This window comes from Amphiprion ocellaris, chromosome 23, assembly GCF_022539595.1.
Source record: "Amphiprion ocellaris isolate individual 3 ecotype Okinawa chromosome 23, ASM2253959v1, whole genome shotgun sequence".
Taxonomy (NCBI): domain Eukaryota; kingdom Metazoa; phylum Chordata; class Actinopteri; family Pomacentridae; genus Amphiprion; species Amphiprion ocellaris.
In genome coordinates this window covers 21,897,058-21,921,035 of record NC_072788.1, presented here as the reverse complement: position 1 = coordinate 21,921,035, position 23,978 = coordinate 21,897,058, and the positions used below count along the sequence as shown (strand labels likewise).

Here is a 23,978-nt window from a genome sequence, read left to right as displayed (position 1 = left end):
AGGTTTAGACACTTTTTCTGCAACTGATTGATCAGTAAACACAGAGATATAAGTAGATCAATGCATTATAGGCATTAAAGTTAATCATCAGATGACAAAATCAGAGTTTCTTGGCAACACCCAGCCTGAGTCAGTATACAGTGAGCGTTACATAACTTTTGTCCACTTCCAGCCAAGTCGGAGCCTGGAATTCAGATTACTGTGGTACAAGTCCATGCAGATCGTCTGTCATTTTAAAAACCCCACATAAACCAGCAGCGGTGTGATGCAATGCATTCTGTAAGGGAAAATATCATCCTGCACATTCTGATGAGGCTTTTTTGGCTCTGGTTCTTCCTCCTCTAGACACGCCGATTTATTTTTTCCGATATGCGAATGGAAGGAATAACTGGGTTTAGTTTGGCTCAGTCATGAGGCGATGAAGTCCTCGAGTTTCAGTGAAGAGACGACTTCATTCTCTGTCTGTAATCTGTGCAACACATTGTTTTCTGCATCAGGATTCCTTCGTGTTGTGGCTCGTATTGAACACACCTTTACTGCTCAATGGGGAGAAAAGAAAACTTTCCCAACGACTTTTATGCAAATGAGCACCGGGCCCCTCCAGAGCAGAGCCAGCGCTGTTGGTCAGTTTAGACAAACCAAACACTCGTCCTTCCTCGTCTTCTGCATTAAAGGTGCCATTTGCAATAAATTTGCATGTCTTGTAAATCCTGCTTAAAAAGTTGGGGATTTTCCAAAAAACAAAAAAACAGATTGCATCTACTTTGGAAGTTTTTCTGCAGCTATGCTATCGCTAAAATGTCAGACAGTTTATTGAAAAAAAAAAAGCCACTTTGGAAGAAACATCCACACTGGCAGTTTGAACAACATGCCCAAATTATTTGTCTGCTACGATGGAAATCACAAACGGTTTTGTTTGATTTGCATAACGTCTCCCCCGGGGGAACAAAGCGGCCGGGGGGCCTCCGTCTATACGTCCTCCTCCTCATCAACATGTGAAGTGTCTGCGGTCAATGGCGGAGGGGATTTACTCACACAATAAAGACAGATGCCACCTTTTATCTGCTTAACGGAAGAGAGGCTGAGCGCGTGGCACTTGACCGCGCCGACGCATGTTGTTGGCGCGTAATGACGTCCAGCGCACCGCGGAGATGAATGGTGATGAATGGTGAATGTGGAAAAAGGGGCTTGTTCTTTTTTAGTGGGAGGTGGGGAGGGAGAGAGGTTTCTGTTTTTGTTTTTTGTTTTTTTATTTTGGAGGGCTCCCCAACGACACTTTCGGTGATTTTTCTTTCCCCAAACAGCCTTTTGTTTGAATAAAATGCGCCAGAAAAAAGAGAGTAAAGAATCAGGTGTTACTTAGCAGAAATTTTAAACATTTAATCAGTCAGTCAGTAGAAAGTAGATTTGTGGCATCAAACATTTGTGTTGTGTTTAAGTTTTCCACCTTAAAGTAATACAAATCCATACATTAACAGTCACCAAAATGCAAGAAATTAAGTGTTAGATGCTCAAAATGTCCCTTAAGAAGACACCCAAACCCCCATTTTTAATTTGTTGTCAATTATGTGTCTATTTGTGGTGTTTTGCTTCTCTTTATGGTTGTTTTTGTCCAATTTTGTGTGTTTTTGTAGCCATTCTGTGTCTCTTTGGGGTCATTTTGCATCACATTTTGGCTCTTTTGCGTCTTTTTTGTGTTAAATTATGGTCATTTTTATGTCTTCTGGTGGTCATTTCACATCACATTTATTTATTTAGTTATTTTGTGTCACATGTATGCTATTATTTATCTTTAATGTCAAATTTTGTACATTTGTACATCATCTTTTGGTCATTTTGTGTCACATTTTGTTGCCATTTTGTCTCTTTTTATTTTAAGTCTGCTTATAATCATCTTTTAGGTCATTTTGCATCTCTTTGTTGTTATTTTTGGCGTTAAACATTTGTCCCCTGTAGGAAAGAACAGCTACTTAAAGTTTTCCACCATAAAGTAATGCAAATCCATGCATTAAAATTCACCAAAATCCAAGAAATTAAGTGTTAAATGCTCAAAATTTCCTATAAGAAGATGCCCAAACCCACTTTTTATTGTTTCTCCAGTAATGTTTAAATAAAGCCCACACCCATGCCTCTAATGCTACTGGAATATTGTGTTCTGGTGTAAAAGATGAGCACAAACCACATTCTTTTGATTGTTCTCTGACAGGAAATTGGACACAATGAAGATTGAAATCGCCTTTTTGTGTGATTTTCTGTATGTTGCCTCCCTGCACACTCAGCCAGCTTGAATTGCTTCATGTTTTGTGTGTATTTTTTATGGCATAATAAAAGCAAACATAATCACATGACCTAAAAACTTCCCCCCATAAAAGCACAATAAACATGCAAACAGGCAACATATTGATAATCTGCCTTTTGATTCTGGATTTTTCCATCTGTGTGAATGAATTCAGTTGTGTCTTTGAGTTTTAAAGCTAAAAGAATTCTTTTTTTTAACTTTTAACATCCGTACAAGCCTCTCTGGAGCTCCAACCTGCGTGATAAATCATTCAGCACACATTCATCACTTTCTCCAACGACAGGAAGACGTCTCTAGTGAGAACATGTAGTTATGCTAATGAGCCCATGGACCACCAACGTCTCCCTCTCTGGCTGAGTGACACAGACAAAGACTGAGGCTCTGAAATGGTCCATTTGATTCCTGATGGTGTTTGCCTCAGAATGAGCAACATCTGCCCTGCAGAGCGGCAGCTTCCAAACTCCGGAGGATGGATTCACCCTGGTTTGGATCCAGAGCTTTTTTAACAGAGAACAATTTGACTTGTTCCCACAGGAAAGACAGATACTATGACTATTTGTGACTGACGTCCAAACAGCGTTAAGTTCTTTCCACTGCAGGAACTTGGTCTTTTTAGCTGTAGTTTTCTTTGCGGTGTTGGATCTGACACCTTAAACAAACCAAAACAACAACAAATAGTTGTTACTTGACCTAACTCCAGTTCTGTGTTGGAAATTGTTCAGTTGAGTTTGTTATGGTAACATATACAGTGAATATTGCAATAAGTCATTACTTCAACAGGAACTTGTGCATTGTTCTAGGAAGACCTGAACATTTGTACATGTTCTGACCACAGAACCGTCCCTACAGAACCTTTTTGCAGAGAAAATGGTTGCTACTTCAGGATAGGTGTACTCGTGAGAAGACCTGAAAAGCTGCTGTGTGGGTCTCTGATGGGTTAAATTCATAGTGCATCATAACAAGCCCTCAATTGTTCTTTTTCCACATGCTCATAGAGCTGGAAGTACAAAATACATACTATTTATTGTTGCAGCACTGTCAGAGTCAACATCGTCGTCTTACCACTTCTTGGTTCCTGTAATGGGAAGACACCTAAATACTGATGGTGTTTTTGGAGAGGAGACGACTGCCAGACATCGAGGACAGAAAAAATGGCGCCTAAGTTTGACCAATTAGTGTGGAACCCCCCACACTAGTTTTTCAGTGCCTCTCCGAAACACCTACCCAGGAGAACAAGTTCTACTGGGGTGGTTCTTAAAGTCAGAACATCCACTAAGGTTCTGACAGCCCTTTGGTGTCACATTGGGGTTTTTCTGTCTCATAAACAACCATTTTTGATCATTTTGCTCTCATATTGTTAATTTTGTACCTCTTTGTTGTCATTTTGCATCTCTTTATGGTTATTTTTTTTGTCCCATATGGGTTGTCTTGTGTCACATCTTGGTCATTTTGCATGTGTTTGTTGCATTCTGTGTCTCTTTAAGGTATTTTTGTGTAACATTTAGGTTATTGTGTGTCTTTAGTGTCAGATTTTACAATTTTCTTGTATCTCCTTGTCATTTTGCACCACTTTTTGACTGTTTTGCATCTCTTTGTTGCTATTTTCTCTCTATATGGTCATTTGTTGTCCCATTTTTGACCATTTTGGCATTTATTTTGTGAATCTTGTGTCTCTTTGCAGTCATTTTATGCCACATTTTGCATCTTTCTGATGGCATTTTGTTTCTTTGTGGTCATTGTGCATCTCTTTATGCCAATTTTTTGTCCTATTGTGGTTGTTTTGTTGTCATATTTTGGTCATTTAATGTGTCTTTGTAGCTGTTCTGTCATTTTGAGGTATTTCGCTGTGTCACATTTAGGTTATTGTGTCTCTCAAGTATCAAATTTTGCATTTTATCTTCTTGTCATTTTGCACCACTTTTTGACTGTTTTGCATCTCTTTGTTGCCATTTTGTCTCTATGTTGTCATTTTTTGTCCCGATTTTGATCATTTTGGCTCTCATATTGCAAATTTTGTGCCTCATTGTTGTCATTTTGCATCTGTTTACAGTTGTGTCTTTGTCCTGTGTTTTTGTTGCTATTTGGTCACTCTGAGGTATTTTTGTGTCACATTTAGGTTATAATGTCTCTTTAGTATCAAAATTTGTGTCTCCTTGTCATTTTTGCACCACCTTTTGACTGTTTTGCATGTCTTTGTTGCCACTTTGTCTCTGTGTGGTCATTTTTTGTCCCAATTTTGATCATTTTGTGCCTCTTTGTTGTCATTTTGCATGTCTTTACAGTTGTTTCTTAATCTTATTTTGGTTGTCTTGTGTCACATCTCAGTCATTTTGCATGCGTTTGTTGCGTTCTGCATCTTTCTGAGGTCATTTTCTGTTTCAGTTGGGTCATTTTGTCTCAATCTGCATCACCTGCCTCCGTAGAAATCTACATATGCGAGCTGATCTTAACACACATCCACAAATTTGCATTACAGATGGAGTTTGTAGACAGGCTACATAGTAAAAGTAGCTGTAGGTACAGTGTCATTTGGATTTGGTGCACTAAAATAGTCACATGTTGGCGTTTTCTCTGCGCAGGTTGTGTTATGTATTGATTCTGATGATTTGTGAGTTCAGGAGTGTCTGTGACGTGTTTTTCTTTGACTGAAAGCTGTTTTCGCTGTTTCAACATTTGTAGCTGAACTTCATTAGTTATTGTTGTTACCTGGTTATGATGCCGTCGTAAAGCTGCAGCTTGTGTCAGCTCATTGTTGAGCTTCATTACGGTTTATTGATGACTTCACCGCTGTTCTAATTTTACATGCAGAACTTGTGACCATTGTTGTCAGTTATTGGTCCCATATGTCCACACAGGTGTTTTCAGTCAGCATATATCCGATTTCCCCGCATTGACAAGCATGGATGGATTATGAAACAATAGGCCCCTCACTCATCCCACAGAGGAGCAACACACTCACACTGAAACTGATTTGTGTTTTCTTTGTCTCCAAATGTGCCTCTTGCAGATGTTTTGCATCATTTCGTGTCTGTTTGTGGCTATTTTGTATGTCTGTGGTCATTTTTTGGGGTTATTTTGCTCATTTTGTGTGTATTTGTGGTTGTTTGTCAACTCTGTATGTCGTCTTTGTAGCCATTCTGTGTTTCTTCAAGACCACTTGGTGTCACATTTGGGTTATTCTGTGTCATCATGGTTGTTTTCACCTCTTTTGTGTCAGATTTTGTATGTTTTTACATCTGTTTGTGGTTATTTACATCATATTTTACATCTTTCTGTTGCCATTTAGTTTCTTTTGGTCATCGTACATCTACTTATGGTACTTTTTGTCCCCTTATGGTTGTTTTGTTGTCAGATTTTGTATATCTTTGTAGCTGTTCCATCACTTGAGGGTATTTTTGTGTCACATTTAGCTTATTGTGTCTCTTGCATGTCAAATTTTGTCAATTTTTGACATTTTGCATCATATATTTGCTGTTTTGCTCTTTTTTTTTTAAAAAATGATCTTTGCCTTATTTTGATCATTTTTTTGTTTGTTATTTTCAATTATGTGTCTATTTGCGACATTTTGCTTTTCTTTATGGTTGTTTTTTGTCCCATTTTGGTTGTCTATAGTCACAACCAGTAGACAACCAAAATGGGACACTTTGGTTGTCTATTGTCACATGTTGGTCACTTTGTATGTCTTTGTAGCCACTCTTTGTCTCTATGGGGTTATTTTGCATCACATTTGGGTTGTTTTGCATCTCTTCTGTGTCATATTATGTGTAATTTTTATATGGTAATTATATCATTTTGTGTCACGTTTTGCATGTAATCATGTTGAGGTCATTTTGCATCACATTTTGGCTTTTTTGCGTCTTTTTTGTTGCCATTTTGTCTCTTTCTTTTCTTTTTTTTTTACCATTTTAGGTCTGTTTATAATCAGTTTTTGGTCAATTTGCATTTTTTGTTACCATTTTCTGTCCCATTTTGGTCATTTAGTGTCAAATTCTGGTTATTTTTTCTGATTTAGCTTGTTTTTCTTCTGGTTTGCATCAAAGTTTGATCATTTTATATTTCCTTTTGGCCATTTTGCATCACATTGTGGCTGTTTCGCACCTCTTCATTGCCATTTTGTGATTATTTCACATCTCTTTGGCGTCTTGTTTTAGCTTTTTTGTGTCTCTTTCTAAGATCTGTGGCACAACTTTCCAAAAAAAAAAAAAAACCCAAAACAGTATTTTAGCCTGTTTGTTGCCTGGATTGGCACATCCTGCCTTCAAAAAACCTGAACACTGAAATTATTTTAAGTTTCGTTGAGTCCACTGTGGTTTTAGTGCCAATTAATACTTGTTTATAAATCAGTGGGTAAATCCAGTAATATCTAGTAAAATAAACCTAATTTCTACAGTTTTGAGTGTGGTCAGATCAAGAAAAAATGTGTATTGTCTGTATAAAATGCCTGTAAATGCTAATTTATGCTTATTTATGGTGATTTGATGTCCTTCTAAACAGATTATTTATCCAAGTTTTCCACGTTTTAGTGAGATTTCTGCGCTTTTTTATTTTCAGTGTTTTGTTTTCTGTCAGACTGCAGAAGCTCCATCCAGATCCAGCAATCCAGTCCCTGGTTTGTGGAGGCCCAGAGCTGTTCACTCTCACACCAGGCTGGTCGGTGAGGAGCCTGAGACGCACAAAATGCTTTTTATTCAGCCACAAGCTCATTGAGGAGCTGACGAACCCTTCGTAGTCTCAGTCAGCTCCGTCTATTCCAGCAGCTCCTGGTCCTCTGACTGCAACTCACTGGCTTTTTTCAATCCTCACCTCCACAACAGACTCTTTGGACTGTTTCAATCTACTTTTTTAAATTCCAGTTTCGACTGCTCTTCTCTCAGGTGAGTGTTTGCACGGTGACAGCAGCTGTCAGAGTAGCTCTCAAACATCTTTCTGCTGCTCCACAGTTTACATAACATCTTGAATGAGGTCAGACTGTCTGCAGCTAGTTGGCAAGTTCACATCGTTATCTTCTCTTAGAGCTTCTAGTGGGCTCAGCTCCTTTTATTACCAAATGAATGGAAAACTTTATTGCAAGAGACATGGAAGTTGGTGCTTTAAAAAAAAAAAAAAGTATTTTTTTCTCCTAAACCACTCAAAAAGTGACACAAGATGGAGTTGTAAGTGGAGTTTTAAAGTAATTATAAGCTTGTTTTTTTCCTTTGCTTGATGGAAACTTTGGGGAAATCAACTTTTTTTTCCCTTTAAATTGGCATTCTCATTAACTCTCTTCAATGTGGAGGCAATTAAAACAAGTGGTGGATGTGTCACGCTGGGCAGCATATGGTGTGTGAGTGTGCGTGTGCGTGTGTGTCTGTGTGTGTGACAGACTGACTGACGTTTCAATTTGCTCGTCAGGCTTTAATTGTGTAATTGAAACCTCTTGTTGTCGGTGGTTTGTGTGTCCGTCTGCTCTCGTTCTCAGGCTGCCTGTTGAAAAATCACAACATAGCCATTGTTTTTATATAATATTGTTCTTTTTTACTCTCATTTGAAGCGTTTAGTAACTATTCTGGACGTTTCCGTCGTATCTGAGGTGATGAAGGTCATGTGTTTGGATTAAAAGCTCCATAACAGCTACTAAATGGTTGTTGAGGTGAGTTTGTTCCCTCGGCTGGTGTTTACAGAGTGAAGAACGTCCAGTGTCTTCCTACATATTATTTCTTTTGTGAGCCACAGTGAGGATTTAATAATGTCTATGTTTTACTTTCCTCTTATTGCTGTTGGGCTGCTATGTTTTACTTTAATTATTTGTTGATTTTCGGTTTATTAATATGAGATAACCTGAAATTACACCATCAGATTGGTTAAAAAACCCAAATATATTACATTTACAATGATACTAAACACAGAAAAGCACATTTGAGGAGCCAGAATTTAATTTTTTTTCTTGAAAAACGACTTACATGATCATCAGCTGTGATAACTGTTAAATTTACCACCTATTTTCATAATATATGAATTGATCTGAGCAATTTCTAAGAAAAAAATCAGAATATTCTGATTCCAGCTTCTGAAAAACAAATATTTTCTAGTTTGTTGTTTCCATTGCACCATCAAATTGTGCAAAACCCAAATATATTACATTTGTAATGATATTAAACAGAGAAAAGCATACTTGAGAAGCCAAAATGTGGATTTTTTTCTTGAAAGATGTCTTCAGTTGGGAGAACTGGTCATTATATTCCAGTGAAACTCCAGTAAAGGGAATAAATATGAGCCAGATCTGCTAAAAAGTGATTTTATGGCACAATTTACTGCAGTCATTCTGCAGTATTTCATGCTGAAAGATTATTAGTTAACCCTTTTTCAAACTTAAAGCGTGAGGATTGCTGTTTTTCTCTGATTTATTGTGAATTAAATGAACAAAAAGAGGCATTTTGAAGACGTCCTATTGGGCTCTGACGGATTTTACCCCTCAGTTTGTTTGCATTGTTAGTTCTAGGTCAGTGTTGTTTTTCTCTAACAGCTACTAAACTGGCAGTGAGAGCGAGACTTTCATTTCCAATAATTAAAACAAATGCAGAGCGATCCGCGGCCAAGACAGCAGCCTAGACTGCTAATGAAATCATTTACGGGGGAAACGAAGCCAGGCCTGATTTCACAATCTCATAAAAAAAAATGGTGGAGGAACACAATGAGGCAGGTCAGCTGTGAACAGGAAAAAACACTGGCACCGGTCCAGGGGTTTCTCACAGCATCCTTCCTAAAGTCCTCATCTCACATAAAAACACACATTATTATGTTCTTCAGCTTCTATCTAAGTTGTTGGGTAAAGTATGAAATTCAACATTTGATCCTCCTGGAGACAAAAAGATACAGTTTGAAATTAAAATCTCCACTTATTTCCTGTGCAGGCAGCTTAAATACCAATAATTCCTGATTGATGACATCTGTAAACCAAAAGGTCTCGTATTTTTTGTAATTCATGGAATGATTTAAACCAATGAAGAAAGAGTTTGAATGTCAGTAAGTCATAATTAAACTAAATGTGCGACTTAATGTTGCACTTTCACCTTCTTATGGCACCAAAGAGCCACCAGAAGTCACGTTTTTAGGAAATTATAGTAATTATTCAAGAAAGAAAGTCAAAATATTCAGATTCCAGCTTCTGAAACCTATTTTTTTTTCTTTATTACAGTAAACTTAATATTTCTGGGTTACAAACAAAACAAGACATTTGTCATCCTGGGTTTTTTTTGGAAGTTGTACTTTAATTATCTATTGACTTACGGTTTATCATTGTGAGAAAAACCTGTAGTTACATTTGTCATCAATGTTTTTCACCATTTTTTGACATTTTACAGCCCAAACAACTCATTACTAATAGAAAATAATTGATTCTTCTTCTCTGAGAAGGTTGTTGCTTGTTTGTTCAGGGGCTAATTTTAGAAAGACAAAGACTGCAAAGAAATGGGTTTTTGTTTTCAGGAAACACACCTATTTACCAACGCTGCTGTAATGTCGAGTTCTTCAAATTATCACAGAACTATTAATTGTGTAGGCCGTTTGTTTCGGTGGCAACTAGAACAGACGAAGACGAAACATTCAGAACAAGCAGCTAACCAGGTTTGTTTACTTCCTGCGGCTAGTACATCTAAAACATCTCAGCTCAACTAAAATTTCACCAAAAGTTCTGCTGCTGGCTACAAGAGTGAACACAGGAGTCTTCACGCACTCCCAGCATCTGAGGACGTGAAGATCCAGTGGATTACTTTTATTTTTGATGGAAAATCACCAGCGTTAACAGCTAATGTTGCTGTAGTCAGCGTCTGGCCACAGGTCAGAGCTCTGTACAAACTGTAACACCATTCAGAGATGGTGGAAGTTTTATTTTGAAATCAGTAATCAAAGACTGTTGTGCTTCAGTTTAACCTGAACTCTGCATCCATTATGAAATAATCAACAGGTTAGTCGACAACGTAAATAATTGACCGTTTTTGACAATCAGTGCAACAGAACATGTCTATCGAGGCTCTATTAGTCATGCTAACTTTGCACTCTTTGTGTCGTCTTGTACAGTTTTAATACATATATTCAAATTCAGGACCTTTTGGAGGCTGAAAACTTTTCATACCTACATTTTAACCACCTGTGATGTCTGTAGCTTCACTGACCCTCAAGTCTGTGACGGCTTTTAACGCCAAGTTGCAGCTAATTTGAATAAATTCGAAGCCTTACTTTTGTCGTTATAGCTAAAAAATTGCACTTTTTTCTCGTTTTGTTTCTTTTTTTGCGCCTCTCTGTGGTGGAAAGCTGTTGAGCAGAGATGCCATGTGCAGCCTGGCCCTGACAGTAATCAGTCAATGAATAATGAACACACAAACCTGCCACTGACAGCTGTTTGGTGTGTGTGTGTGTGTGTGTGTGTGTGTGTGTGTGTGTGTGTGTGTGTGTGTGTGTGTGTGTGTGTGTGTGTGTTAACTCTGTCAGCCGAGTGCAGCTGCATGCCTGCCTGTAGCAATTATGTTCTCACTAAATAAGAGCCAGTGCTGGGAGGAGGGGTGTGTGTTTGTGTGTGTGTCATATTATTAAGCGATTAACTTACTCAAAGGATAGTCGCATGATGTAGCGTGTGTGTGTGTGTGTAGTGTGTGTGTTAAGGCACACATGCTGTTTGAACTGTGTGTAATATAAACCAGCTCCAGGACTTTAACATGAGCCTCCAGGAGTCTCTTTGCACACACACACACTTTTTTTTTTTTTTTAACCTCCACACACATCTCAGTGACATTTTCCTGCTTCACACACATACACACACACACACACACACACACACACACACACACACACACACACACACACACACACACACACACACACACACACACACACAGTCGGACATATGGTCTGTTCTCAGGGCCCATATGTATTTATCCTCCCATGTGACCCAATCACTCTGTGAGATCCTCAAAGGCTCTGTTGTGTTGTGAGCTCCATTCACACACACACACACACACACACACACACACACACACACACCAATGCATGCATACATGGGCCCATAAACACCCAGTAACCCTGCCAGTCTCCCCGCAGCCTTTTCATGCTTAATTTGCTGCTCAATAGGTCAAGAGGGAAAAAGCAGACATCAGAGAATCGGGCTGCGAGTCATGCGGCCGTCCAGGCACCGGGGTCGCCTCGCCTGTTCGTTTTCCCAGACAGATGTGATTTACCAGCTCACGAGAACACGAGTAAAGCCGGCGTTGAGTCAACGCTGCCTTTGTTGTGGCCGGGAAACGCCGTAAAATAAAATCGGCCGAATGAGATATCCATCCTCCAGTCCTCGAGGCCCACAGTGCAATCGATTCCTCGCTCTGAGAAGTGTGTTGTTTGTTTGTTCGGGGGCTATTTTCAGACGAAATGCGCTCATAAAGATGTCACGAAGGCGCTACTGTGTGGTTAATCTCAAGTGATGAAAGAAGTGGGTTATTGATTTAGGGATGTCGAGGTCATAGAATTATCACAGAATTAAAAGGCGGTTGGTTTCGGTGGCAGAATTGGAACAGAGGAGCAGCTAACTGTCAGTCCACCAGGTTTATTACTCCAACAAGGAACGGCAGAGTTCTGTGATGATCGGCGTACGTTTATCTGTCTGTCTGTCTGTTAGCAACATTACTCAAAAACGGACCAATGGATTTAGATGAAATTTAGGGAAGGTCAGAAATGACACAAGGACCAAGAGATTAGATTTTGACAGTGATGCGGCTTATAGTCTGGATCCATTTCTTAAGTGTTTCTGTGTCATTGCGAGATAGCATAACGGCATCACTGTAACTATGACAAGTGAACACTACATCAGCTGTCTACTGACAATCACCTGATTGCGATCCTACTACAAATCCGCTGTGGGGGTGTTTCCGAGTCCCATCAATTCCCGCTGCCCACTACATATTTAGGTCACGCGATTCTGTATGCATACATAACACACGCCTGTGCTCAGTGCAAGGTCATTTTGTTTGTGGGTACATCTATATTTAATGGCCACATTCTGTAGTGCTGTGATTTCTGCCACAACCATCAGCCATCGGAAATGATACAGCGACTGAACAGCCTTGGTGGAGTACGACGCTCTCTGAATGCTTTTCTTGTTTACTTCCTGCAGCTACTACAGCTAAAACATCTCAGCTCAACTAAAACTCACCAAAAGTTCTGCTGCTGGCTGCAAGAGTGAACACGAGTCTTCATGCACTCACAGCATCTCAGGACCTACAGATCCAGTGATTTACTTTTATTTTTGGTTTAAAACTCGCCAGCGTTAATGGCTAATGTTGCTAAAGTTAGCGTTAGCTTTGACAGTTTAGTAATCAAGGACTGTTGTGCTTCGGTTTAACCTAAACTCAGCGTCAGTTAGCTTCTCTCCTGCTCTCTGTGCTCATGCATGCTGCACTTTAATACTAATTATTCCCAATAAAGCAGCTCTCATTTACATATTGTCTGTTTTTGTAGTTAGAAAACAGATTGAGTACGAAATAGTGAGTGAAATGCAGCTCATTAAGACTAAATGTTAACCAGAATTTACTTCCAAGTTGCTGCTCTGCTTTGTTAAATACTGATAATTTAAAAGCAACTCTTGTCTGAGAAGCTCCCCAAAAATGCAACTGTTTCCATAGAATTTGAAGCTAATACCAAAAGGAGACGCTTTAGCTTCTCTGAGCTAAATGGATTCATATGATGCTGCCAGTTTAACCCAACATTTTACACTTCAACACCTACTTTTCATTCTGTCTGCATTATACGATAGTTAAATGAAATGTCCTTTTTGGTTTTTTTTGAGGCAAATTTATCTTTTAGATTCATATTTTGTTGCAGCATTGGTGTGAAAATTAATGTTTTTGCCATTTTTTAAAAACTTATTTTAGTAGCAGTGTCATATTTAACAGATAAAAGAAAAATATTAAACTTGAGTATATGTATTTCAAGGCTGTTAATTGTTAAAAATGACAGTGCAGCCAAATAAAGAGTGAAAAAACAGGATTATTAAGTAACTCTGCTACCATTATGCAACCACTGTCACTGACATAACCAATGGAGATACGAACACATGCGCTGCCAAAAAACAACAAAGCGGCCGTGAAGTGTTACACACCTGTGTGTGATGCTTCCAGCTGGAGCTGCTCTCCATCAGACATAAAGAGGCTCTTAACAGCGACACTAAAACTGTGAACATGAAGAGCTGCTCTGATCTGAAATGTCACATGGAGAGGTGGTTAAATTCATGCAGGTCTGTGGAACAACATATGAGCTGCTCAGAAAAACAATCAAAAGTGTGTGCAGATTAAATAGCAGAAATTCTGTTTCATGCATCCAATGTGCATCAACTAATATATTCTTTTTTTTATAGTGTTTTGATTAGAAAAACCCTTATTTTAATTAAGAAGTAAGAACGATGGGGATTTATGAAATGGAAATGCATATAAAAACTACTAACAGTGTAATTACAGTCAGTCAAAATGACTCAGCTCAAAATGGTTCAAACTCACCTATTAAATGCGCAATTAAACAAGCTAGTTGTTTCATATTTAGCGTACAAAAATGAGAGTTGTATCAAAGACAGGAAAATCTGAAACTATCCCTTTTAAAGATGTTACTTCACAGTACAGAGATATTTGAAATAAATGTAGAAACATACTAAGTGTGTTATTAAACTAGCCAAAATGACATTGTTGATGTCTGTAATGTTAATTTTTAATGATCAAACTCAGCTATTGAACGTTCAAACAGCTAGTCAAGCAAGCTAGTTGTTGCATATTTAGTGGACAAAAATGAGAACTGTGTCAAAGAAATGGAAAATGTCAAATTCTTCCTTTTAAATATGTTCGTTCAGAATTCAAACTGACAGTGTAGACTTTATACGCGTTCACTATAACAATACAACTTACTTAAAATCCCAATTTTTGCCTGGGTTTTCAGTTTAAGCATTCGTTCTGTGATCTTGTGTCAAGGAAGGAGGACGTTCTCCCTAATTCCAACCAAATGCAGTAGATGTGAGGTACCAGAACAGATGAAGGGTTTGGAAGCAGAGTGGTCTGACCCACTTTCTGTAGTTTTGGAGAAAACTAGGTTCAAAGTTTTGTGTTTTCCAGAATGGTCTAACATTTCACTGTAATGTTTCGCTGTGTTTGGGTTGTGGATTAGACCACTTTGCCACTAAAATCTAGACCATAAAATGCTGCAGGAATGATGTAAAACTCAGCTCTGATGTTTTATTCGTCAAACCACTCTGCTTCTAAAACCCTCAGATGTAAGAACTAATTAGAATCTCCAGTTTGAGGCTGTTCCGCTGTAGGTCTGAATCCCTGCAGGTGTCTGTTACACTGAAGTCTTATCATTAAAGACATCTATCCTGGCTGATGTCAGCGGAGTTAAATCGCCAGCTGATCTCTTCCTCCTCGTGTCCCACTCTGATGTCATTGCGTAACATCTCTTCCTTCTTCCTCCTGCAGACTCTGGGTTTTCCTGGTGATGACCTCACTGCTGTTCCCTGGCAACGCCCACGCTGCGATGAAGGACCTCTCCTCCTCCTCCTCACCTCTCACCTCCCTCCTCCACTACCCGTCCTCCAAGACCTCCGTCGTGCCCTTCTCGCCGTCCGCCGGTCCCCCCTCCTCGCCCGGCTCGCCGCTGACCTCGGCGCCGCTCTCCAAACCTCAGCCGTTCTGCTTGCAGACGGGGCCTCACCTCATCGCAAGCATGCAGCTGCAGAAGCTCAACTCGCACTACCAGAACCTGGCCGGCTCCGCCACCGGACACCCTGCGCCTGGTGGGGCTCAGAGGGGCTTCGGCGCCTCACCGCTGGGCACCAGTAACCAGCTGCTGGGGTCGACCGGGGCCCTCGGTGGAGGCGGGATGGGGATCGGCATGGGGAACCAAAGCTCCGGAGCCGGTGGAATTATCGACTTTGACCCGGTGGACGAGGAGGTCCTCATGTCCCTGGTGGTGGAGCTGGGTTTGGACCGAGCCAACGAGCTGCCGGAGCTCTGGCTGGGGCAGAATGAGTTTGATTTCATGTCAGACGTTCCTGCCGGATGCTGACCTCCGAACAGCAGAAACTGACAAAGAGAGAGAAGACGTCTCTCCCTGTTTGGTTTTTCTCTTTCCTCCCTTTCTTAGTCGATAAAACGAGGAAACACAAGAGACACTGAATGATAAAGAGATTAGAGGCAAACCCTCATTTCTGTTTTGCTTTCATACTCGCGACAGGCTGACAGACGAAGCAAACACAGCTTGCTTTTGATTTTTCTGTTGTTTTTTTCCAATGGAGTTCTTTCAATCAGTGCATTTTTCTTTCCTTGCAATGAAACAAGAGCTGCTCCGATTTGTATTTCCCCATTTAGTTGAACAGCCACACAAACATTAGAGTATGAACAGAAGCTAGGAGTGGAGGACTGCTGCTCCTATCCTCTTTCCTCCGTCACTCCATCACTAGGGCTTAATGAAAACGAGCTGACTGACATGCAAGGGGCTAACGGGGACATCTGAGCCCCCCTCTTGGAAACAAACTATAAAGACAGTCGGTAAGATACACCTGTTGGACCGGCTCCCCTCTTTTCTTAGCACCAGCGTTTAAGGAAAATGAAAATGGGAACCACGGCTTCATGGGAGATTTGCGAAGGATGGCAAACACTGCGCTTCCTGTTTTCTTAATAGACAATATTAGACTCTGGTCTCATGGGAAAGAGACTCCTGTCCGTTAGCTTCACAAAGAAACTGATTGTCTGAGGACTGGTTATCTCAATGTACTTGTCTTTCTTTTTTTTGTTTGAATTTAGTTCAACCAGTCGTATTCATAGAACATGTTATTTAAGACAGCGGCTGATATCCATCAGGAGTCTGGACAAGGAGAGCTTCTGTGGCAGCTCTGCTTTTTTGAACATAATGAATTAGATCAAGAAATGTGGAATCTTTGGTCCCTGAATGGAGTAAATTGTGTCTGGCTCTGGTCATGCAAGTCGCCACTACATGTGCATGTTTTGTTTTCTGACCTGCGGTGTCAGTGATCCCGGGTTTCAGTCAGCTTCACACGCCCTCGGCTTTTAGATATTGCTGCTCTGTCACTTTGATATTTGTGTCAAACAGTTTGTTATGATCTACAAACTTTATGTTCCTGAGCAGGAGGTGTCAACTGTTTTCTCATCAAACGCTGCTGTTTGCACACCTTTGACCAGCCGTTTGCAGAGTTCAGACCAAAATGAAGTTTCGTAGAATCTAGCAGCTAATGCATTAGCATGGTTTCTGCTAATTCCTGCTGTTTTATTGTCTTATTAAGGATGCGGTGCGCCACCTGGCAACCATACTGGAGGTCCTTTACTTCCGTTTATCCAAAAAAGTCGTTGCTGTTTTGCTTTTCAACAACAATCACTTTAGATTTTAGCTTCTGCAACTGCCAGAAACTAGCATGAACATGAGCCATGAAGCTGGTAAGAAACCTAACCAAAGAGCACGAGTGAAACCCAAAGTCACATTTAAAGCTTCCCTCGGTCGTGACATGCGGATGAACTTCGGCGCTTAACTCTGAAGAAGTCCTGAAAGTGTTGGGTTACATCATAACCGCTACTGAGCTTGCATGTCCAATCAGCGCCATGCGATACGGTTGAAAGCCGTGGGAGAAAAGCTAATAAGTCAGCTTTGACGTGGCGTTGTTGTGCAAAGTGAGCTTTTACATGTGAAATTACACGTTTAATGGTTGTTTTCACGTCAGGTTGCACTTCACGACTTAAATTTCACACGAAAAACATTCACATTCTGTACATGTAAAATAGAGATCAGTGGTGTCTGGGTGGTGAAATTCTCCTTTTTTTTTAACTCGTTAGCTTGTCCCTATGGTGTTTTTAATAAGCTGGAAGACATACACTACTGTTCAAAAGCTTGGGGTCATCCAGACAACTTCATGATGTCCATGAAAACTTTCATTCATGTGCTAACATAATTGCACAAGGGTTTTCTAATCGTCAATTAGCCTTTCAACACCATTAGCTAACACAATGTAGCATTAGAACACAGGAGTGATGGTTGCTGGAAATGTTCCTCTGCATGGATTTCTGTGTAATAATAGAACACAGACTCATCGGCTTTACTATACTCAGACTGATCATGCTTACTAGCCCTCTTAAAGATCAATTATGAGCCAGAAAACCCGCCGAATGTGTGAGAGGAATAGACTAGAGTAGATAAAGCAGATATGTAGGTGAGCTTATGTGCAGTGGAGGTTCATAGATCTGCAAATTCTAGAGGCGACAATGCAACATCTAAGCCAAGGACCTATTTTCATGCAAAAGACTTCTAAATATGTAACTTTAATACACTGAAATTAGGTTTTTAGGGGTTAAATCAATAACCAGAGTGACGCTACGTTAAAAATGCATTTAAAACAGCAAATCAACAACAAAAAATACTGTTCAGGTATAATTTCCATGTGTTTGCATTCTGAAAGTGTAGTTTTGCTTCATACGTTTTTATCTCTAATTTTGGTTTAATACAACAGTTTTTCCTGCATAGAGGACTTTTTTGGTCCCCCTACAAAAGAGCACTAAAAACATGTTTTTTTATCATTTAGTCAAGCATAATAGGCATTTCAGTTTATCAAATAGCAGAAATTGCTTAGATTTCTATGTAATAATGAAACACAGACTCATTAGCTTTACTATACTCAGACTGATCGTGCTTACTAACCCTCTTAAAGAGCAATTATGAGCCAAAAAACCCCACCGAAGTGGGGTGTGCAGTGGTGTTTCCCATATGATGCATTCATGTCTTTTTTTAATATAAATGAAGATATCATTGATTAAGACATGAATTTTCAGCTTAATTCTGCTACATCTTTGCAGCCTGGATATATTTTAAAGCTTATAGATGCTGCAGCAACAACTACAGAGTGTTTTTTGGATTGAACACTTTCTATAAAACGAGAGAGAACAGCGAACTATTGGACCTCCATGATGCTGCCAGATGTGGTTGCCAGTTTGGTGCACAAATGATCTCACTTTATGATTATGGACGGAACACTAACTGGTTTATAGAGTCCACCCTGCACCTACCAGGTGTTTGTTTCTCACTGCTGCGGACTTAAAATATCCAGGGGGCTTTAAACCGACACCCGACCCTCCACCCAAATATAGGGGATTTACTGGATGCAGCAGGATGGGGGTAAGAGGAGACGGAGGGTTGGAGCTGAGCGTCCCAAACAAAGGCCTTTCACCTCGGCCCGGCGTGTCTGTCATCTCGGCATTGTGGGTCTCCTCCCGGACCACACACAATAACACACCTGCACATAATAACACACCTTTATCCTCGCAAAGACACAAGCCGTTGGAAAGGAAGCGGCAGCGTGGGGATGGTGTTACAGCGGGGAAACGGGAGCTGCAGCCATGAAACAGGCACTTGTTCAGTTACTTCACGGGGTTGTTGTGTTTGTGTGAAGGCGATAGTGATGTTGATGGAAAAGAGGCGGAAAAAGCAGCAGACGGAGGAGGAAAAACACGCCGAGCCTCGTTAATTTATTTAGATCCACACAGCTCGGCTTACACACATATTTCTTAACACTTTTAATGTCGATAAGCGTCTCGGTTACAGTCCAACTTTCTGTTCCCGTCCGTCTTTAAGCAGCCATTAATGAAAACCCGCTGAAAGGAGTAATTTGACAGAATCCTTTTCTCCTTTAAAAGGATCTGGTGGGTATTTCCTCTAGAACAACCACTCCACTGACACAGACAGACACTCGGATTCTTCTCTTCCTCCGTCTCGCCGCCTAAGTGGGTCAGAAAAACATTCTTCACATCGAAGACGGCCTCAAGTCGACATTTTTGTGTGTCTGTGTATGTGTTGTTTTGCGGTCCGGTCTTAATCCCAGCTGAGTTGATGTTTTGGGTTTTTTTTTTTTTTGCTGTGTGAACCAGAGCGTCCCTCCTTTCTCCTCCCCTGAGAAGCTACTTGAATTGTCTTGAGGGCTTTCATTTCCTTTTTCTCCTTGACCTCCGATATTGCAGATTAACCTTTTGAACCAAAATAGTCATCGCAGCGTTGAAAACTCAGAGCCATGCAAAGTATTCTTCATTTTTTGGGGGGTCAGTTTGCGCCTAATTACTGCATTACTCCTGTTTCAAAGCAAACTCTCCGAGTTTTGTGTGTTTTAGCTGCGATGACGGAAAGAATATCGACTTTAATGACTCCTCCATCGTCCATATTGTGACATTTTCTAAAAGAAAGACTCTCCTAAGATTTGATTATGTTGCAGTAATTAGTCCACCAAGGAACACGACGGAGTTATGTCATGATTGGCGTACATTTGTCCGTCTGTCTGTCTGTCTGTTAGCAACATTACTCAAAAACGGACCAACGGATTTGGATGAAATTTTCAGGGAAGGTCAGAAATGACACAAGGACCAAGTGATTAGATTTTGGCAGTGATGCAGCTCCTAGTCTGGATCCACAGATTTGTTGCCTGCTGACGATCACATGATTGCGATCCTACTACAAATCCACTGCTGTGGACTTATCAGGACTTAACAACGAAAATGATACAAGGAACAATTGATTGTCGGGGTGTTTCCGAGCCCCATCAATTCCTGCTGCCCACTACAGAGTTAGGTCACGCAATTCAGTATCCGTACATAACGTACACATGCATAACACACACCTGTGCTCAGTGCAAGGTCATTTAGTTTGTGGGAACGTCTATATTAAATGGCCACATTCTATATTGTACTGCACTCTCTGAGTGCTTTTCTAGTTACATTCTGTGATAATCTAGCTAATTTGGCTAAACAGAAAATGAAAACGCTCATTACAAAAAGCCTGCAAACCATCTTCTATTTTCTAAATTTGTGCTTGTTTAGCATGAGGCTAAGACACATTGCTATAAACTGCATCCAGATATCTTCCATTTTTGTCTGTAATATGTCATGTTTGAAAGACAATAACTAGAAAGTGTTTAATGCCAGGACTCTGCAAATCATCACAGATGTCTACATCAAGCTGACCACAATTTGATTAAATTTCAAACCTCTAGGCGTAACTTTATTGGAATTACGGTTTGTGTCACATGTCCATATTGGCAAAATTTTTTAAAATGCAAGAAAAAATGTGAACCATTGTTCTTCAAAAAGTAGAAATTAACACTTAAAAATGCCCTGTTTTGTCTCACAGTCAAAATCCAAAAGAAATGCTGTCATTTACCAAATATTTGCATTCAAGAAACCTACTGGATAATTCATTTTTGGTCTAGATGTGCTGCTGTGGTCAAACATTCCAATGGAGGAGTGTCTGTCGTTGATGACACAGCTAAAAAGATGCATTTAGTGTCACGATAAAGGTGGAATTTCCTAAACCAGGTAACCCACGTGTTATTTTTATTATTATTTTTGCCTCCTATCTGATCTACGAAGCATCAGCAGACCAGTGCAGCTCATAAAAGCTCCTCTAAATGGTGCCTTATCACCAAAAACCTTGTGACAGTTTCTGTTAATTTTGGAGCTACAACTAATAAAGCAGATTTACAGTTTTCATGTGACATCTGTGATTCGTTTCGCTTTCGACAGCTGCCTCTGGGCTTCGGGGGTTGTTATAAATGTCCCAACACATGAAGGACTGTGAAAACCTTCAGCACAAACAGCGATATATCTGTTAAAAGCTACAGTAATAAAGCCACCGCTCTGCTCTCCAAACCGAAGCACTGATTTAATACTGACCTGCCTTTAAACCTGTACATTCATGTCTTATTTTGTTGTTGGTTCTACCTGCAGTTTCTTTCTTTGATTTAGTTTTTTCTTTCTAGTGATGAAATTATTATTATTCAAAGATGATTTTTAAAGCACTTTTTGCTCACCGACTCTCACTTGTACATCTATATGAATATGTAAATGACTGAGATCATATTGGAAAACAAAAACTTGTATTTTTGTTACGGCTCTGAAGTTTGGGGGGGAATAAAGAAAGTTATAAACTGAACTGGAGTGAATATTTGTTATTAAAACAGGAGACAAACCACCAAATATCATCTGTAAAACAGCATCTTAGTGATGAGGCAAACAGATTTTCCATCAACTCAGACGCACAGAATGTAAAACATGAAATAAATAGCAGTGTAAATGGTCAAACAAGGAAAATCATTACAGATATGTTTCTATTTGTAGGCATATCACATGTCTGAATGTGTTGCAGACTATTAGTTTTATACTACAAGGGCGCAGCCTGCTGGCTGAATGTGGTAAAAGCATTAAGAAAAATACAAATACTATTTTCTTTGCATTTTTCTTCAGTTGAAAATTAATCCTTGCTATCTTTTGTTGCCCATATATTAAAAAGAAAAAACAACACTAATAATAATTGGAAGACCAGATTAGTGATTTATGCATGCCTCTACTGCTCTCAAGCATATTTATATTACTTGATAAATGATCAAACATTGATTTACTGCCATCTGTTTATGCACTTAAGAACAAAACTTAGATTTTTAAAGAATCTGAATTGGTAGAGAAGCAAAAAAAAAAAAAAAAAACCCATAGAAATGCACCCTGTGAGTGCATTCCATTATATCTTAAACTATTCCATTTATTTTTACGGGTCCATTTATGTGCAAGTAGGTTTTTACTGCTAATTTATGGAGATAATGCAATTTTTAAAAACCATTTTACCGATTTATAGGCAAGCATCCGGTTAATACAAGGCATAAAAATGTAATCCAACACAATTTCTTCAGTTATTAAACACCAAAAGTTGAATAATTGTCCTTTTACTTGTTTTTTATTCATTTATGCATGAATTTGGAAATGAATTTAATCACAGGAAATACATCACACTTTGAATGAATTTATCGCCAAAAACCACGCATGTTTTTAGTTATTTTCACTCTAAATCTTTAGCTGTAGGCTACTGATGCTTAATAAGAGTGTATTTGTACTTTACTTACAACAATAAAAGACAAATAATGTACTTTTTACTCCACTACATGTATCTTATTTCACAAGGTTGCAAGTTTGTTGCTTTTTGCATGACTAAGCAGCACTATGCTGCTCTCTTGTGGTGAAGCTACAGAACACTGCAGTCAGAGGGCTTTGAATAAACTTTATTGTCCCCTAGAGGGAGTCTGTGCTGTACACAGCGCTACAGTCCACTGCTTTAAATAAACACACTGGAGAAGCATCACAAGCACAGGAGAAGATGTTTGAACAAAAAGGAATTCTGAAGATTATTAGATTCTAAAATACACGTATGGTCAGAGATTCTAATATACATTAAAAGAAACATTAAACATATGAACAGAGCAGGTTATACAGTAAAGGAGAGAAGTTTAATAGAGTTTTGTGCATAAATTTATGTCATGGACATAGTTTTTAATACAAAATGTGATATTTTGCTTTATATACACAAAGACATTTCCACTATAAATAAGAATGGAATAAGCTAGAGTATAAAAATTCACCAAAAATGCAGAAAATTAAAGATTTGACAACTAGTGTATGTTATGAATGACAATGAAGTGGCTATTCTGTTTTATTGTATTCATTACTCTGCAGGTATTTAAACCAAAGAAAGTGGTGGACAAAGTCAAACCGTTTATTGATTAGTAGTAGCAGTATGGTACATTTTAATGGGGTACATTCTGCTTTTATTGGAGGTGAAATGGATACGACACACAACAGGTCCTTGACTAATGGATTGATGAATACCCCACAATGAAAGCTGATTACTACATTTGCCCTGGAGCTTTTAACCATATTTTATGGTCTTGTTGCACATTTAGTTCCTACATTGAATTTTTAGGAATATTTAGAGAATTAAAAGCATTATTTAGGGCTAAAAGTCAACTTCTGGAGGCAAAAGTGCTCTTTGAACTGTTTTTCAGTCCTTTTTTATCCAAAAGGTCACCTGAAGCTGCTATAATATAAATTTTGAGTAAAATCTGAAAGCAATACATATATTATTATTATTATTATTATTATTATTATTATTATTATTATTATTATTATTATTATTATTATTATTATTATTATTATTATTATTATTACAACAGAAGAACTCATAAACCTATAATTTCACCTGTTTGTTGCCTGTAAGATCCTCTTAAATTTAACATTTGTGTGATAAATTAATTAGGTTTTAGCTAAGAAGCTATTTGTTTATCATGTAAATACAGAAAGTTGGTTGGTTTAAATAAAAACTAGCATATTTGAACAAAAAGGGTTTAAAACAACAATAGAGAGCTGTTAACTACATTTCCCCCTGAGCTTTCAACCTATTTTCTGGTCTTGTTTAGTTTCTAAATTGAAATATTACAAATATTTCCAGAGCTCGATACGTTATTTAGGGTTAAAAGTCAACTTCTGGACGCAAAAGTGCTTTTAAACTGTTGTTCCGTGTCTCCCCCCCAAAAAAGTCACCTAAAGCTGCTATGATATAAATCTACTGTAAAGATGGAAGGTATCATGCATGCCCATCTCTGGACCGTCCTCCTCAGGAAATGCCAGCTCCGTCTGCAGATCTCAGTCCTGTTTACACGGACGGAGATAAAACTCCTCCAGGGTGTGAGTCTTCCTGCCAGCTGAAGCACACATGCCATCTCTCCTCTCTGAAGGCATCTCTGCTTCCCCCCAAGCAGGAGCAACTCTAATCCCAAAGCTGGGGACAAACCTGGACTCTGTTTATGCTC

The 23,978-nt window shown here is 39.2% G+C and overlaps 1 protein-coding gene across 2 annotated transcripts; it reads left to right on the top strand.

Moving 5' to 3' along the window:
* The first annotated feature begins 6,923 nt into the window (after positions 1 to 6,923).
* Positions 6,924 to 21,277, top strand: cited1 (Cbp/p300-interacting transactivator, with Glu/Asp-rich carboxy-terminal domain, 1). 2 transcript variants are annotated; one of them, XM_023261512.3, is made up of 2 exons: positions 6,924 to 7,173; positions 14,779 to 21,277. In XM_023261512.3, exon 2 carries the CDS (start codon positions 14,798 to 14,800, stop codon positions 15,365 to 15,367), a length of 570 nt encoding a protein of 189 aa, XP_023117280.1. In that variant the 5' UTR covers positions 6,924 to 7,173; positions 14,779 to 14,797; the 3' UTR covers positions 15,368 to 21,277. The 2 variants fall into 2 exon arrangements, with proteins under 2 accessions (XP_023117280.1, XP_023117288.1); XM_023261520.3 differs by lacking the exon at positions 6,924 to 7,173 and adding an exon at positions 7,807 to 7,928.
* Positions 21,278 to 23,978: the final 2,701 nt, after the last annotated feature.

Bases quoted from the DNA above. Each gene is read 5' to 3' on its own strand.
- cited1 (XM_023261512.3), top strand. From the start codon at position 14,798: ATGACCTCACTGCTGTTCCCTGGCAACGCCCACGCTGCGATGAAGGAC.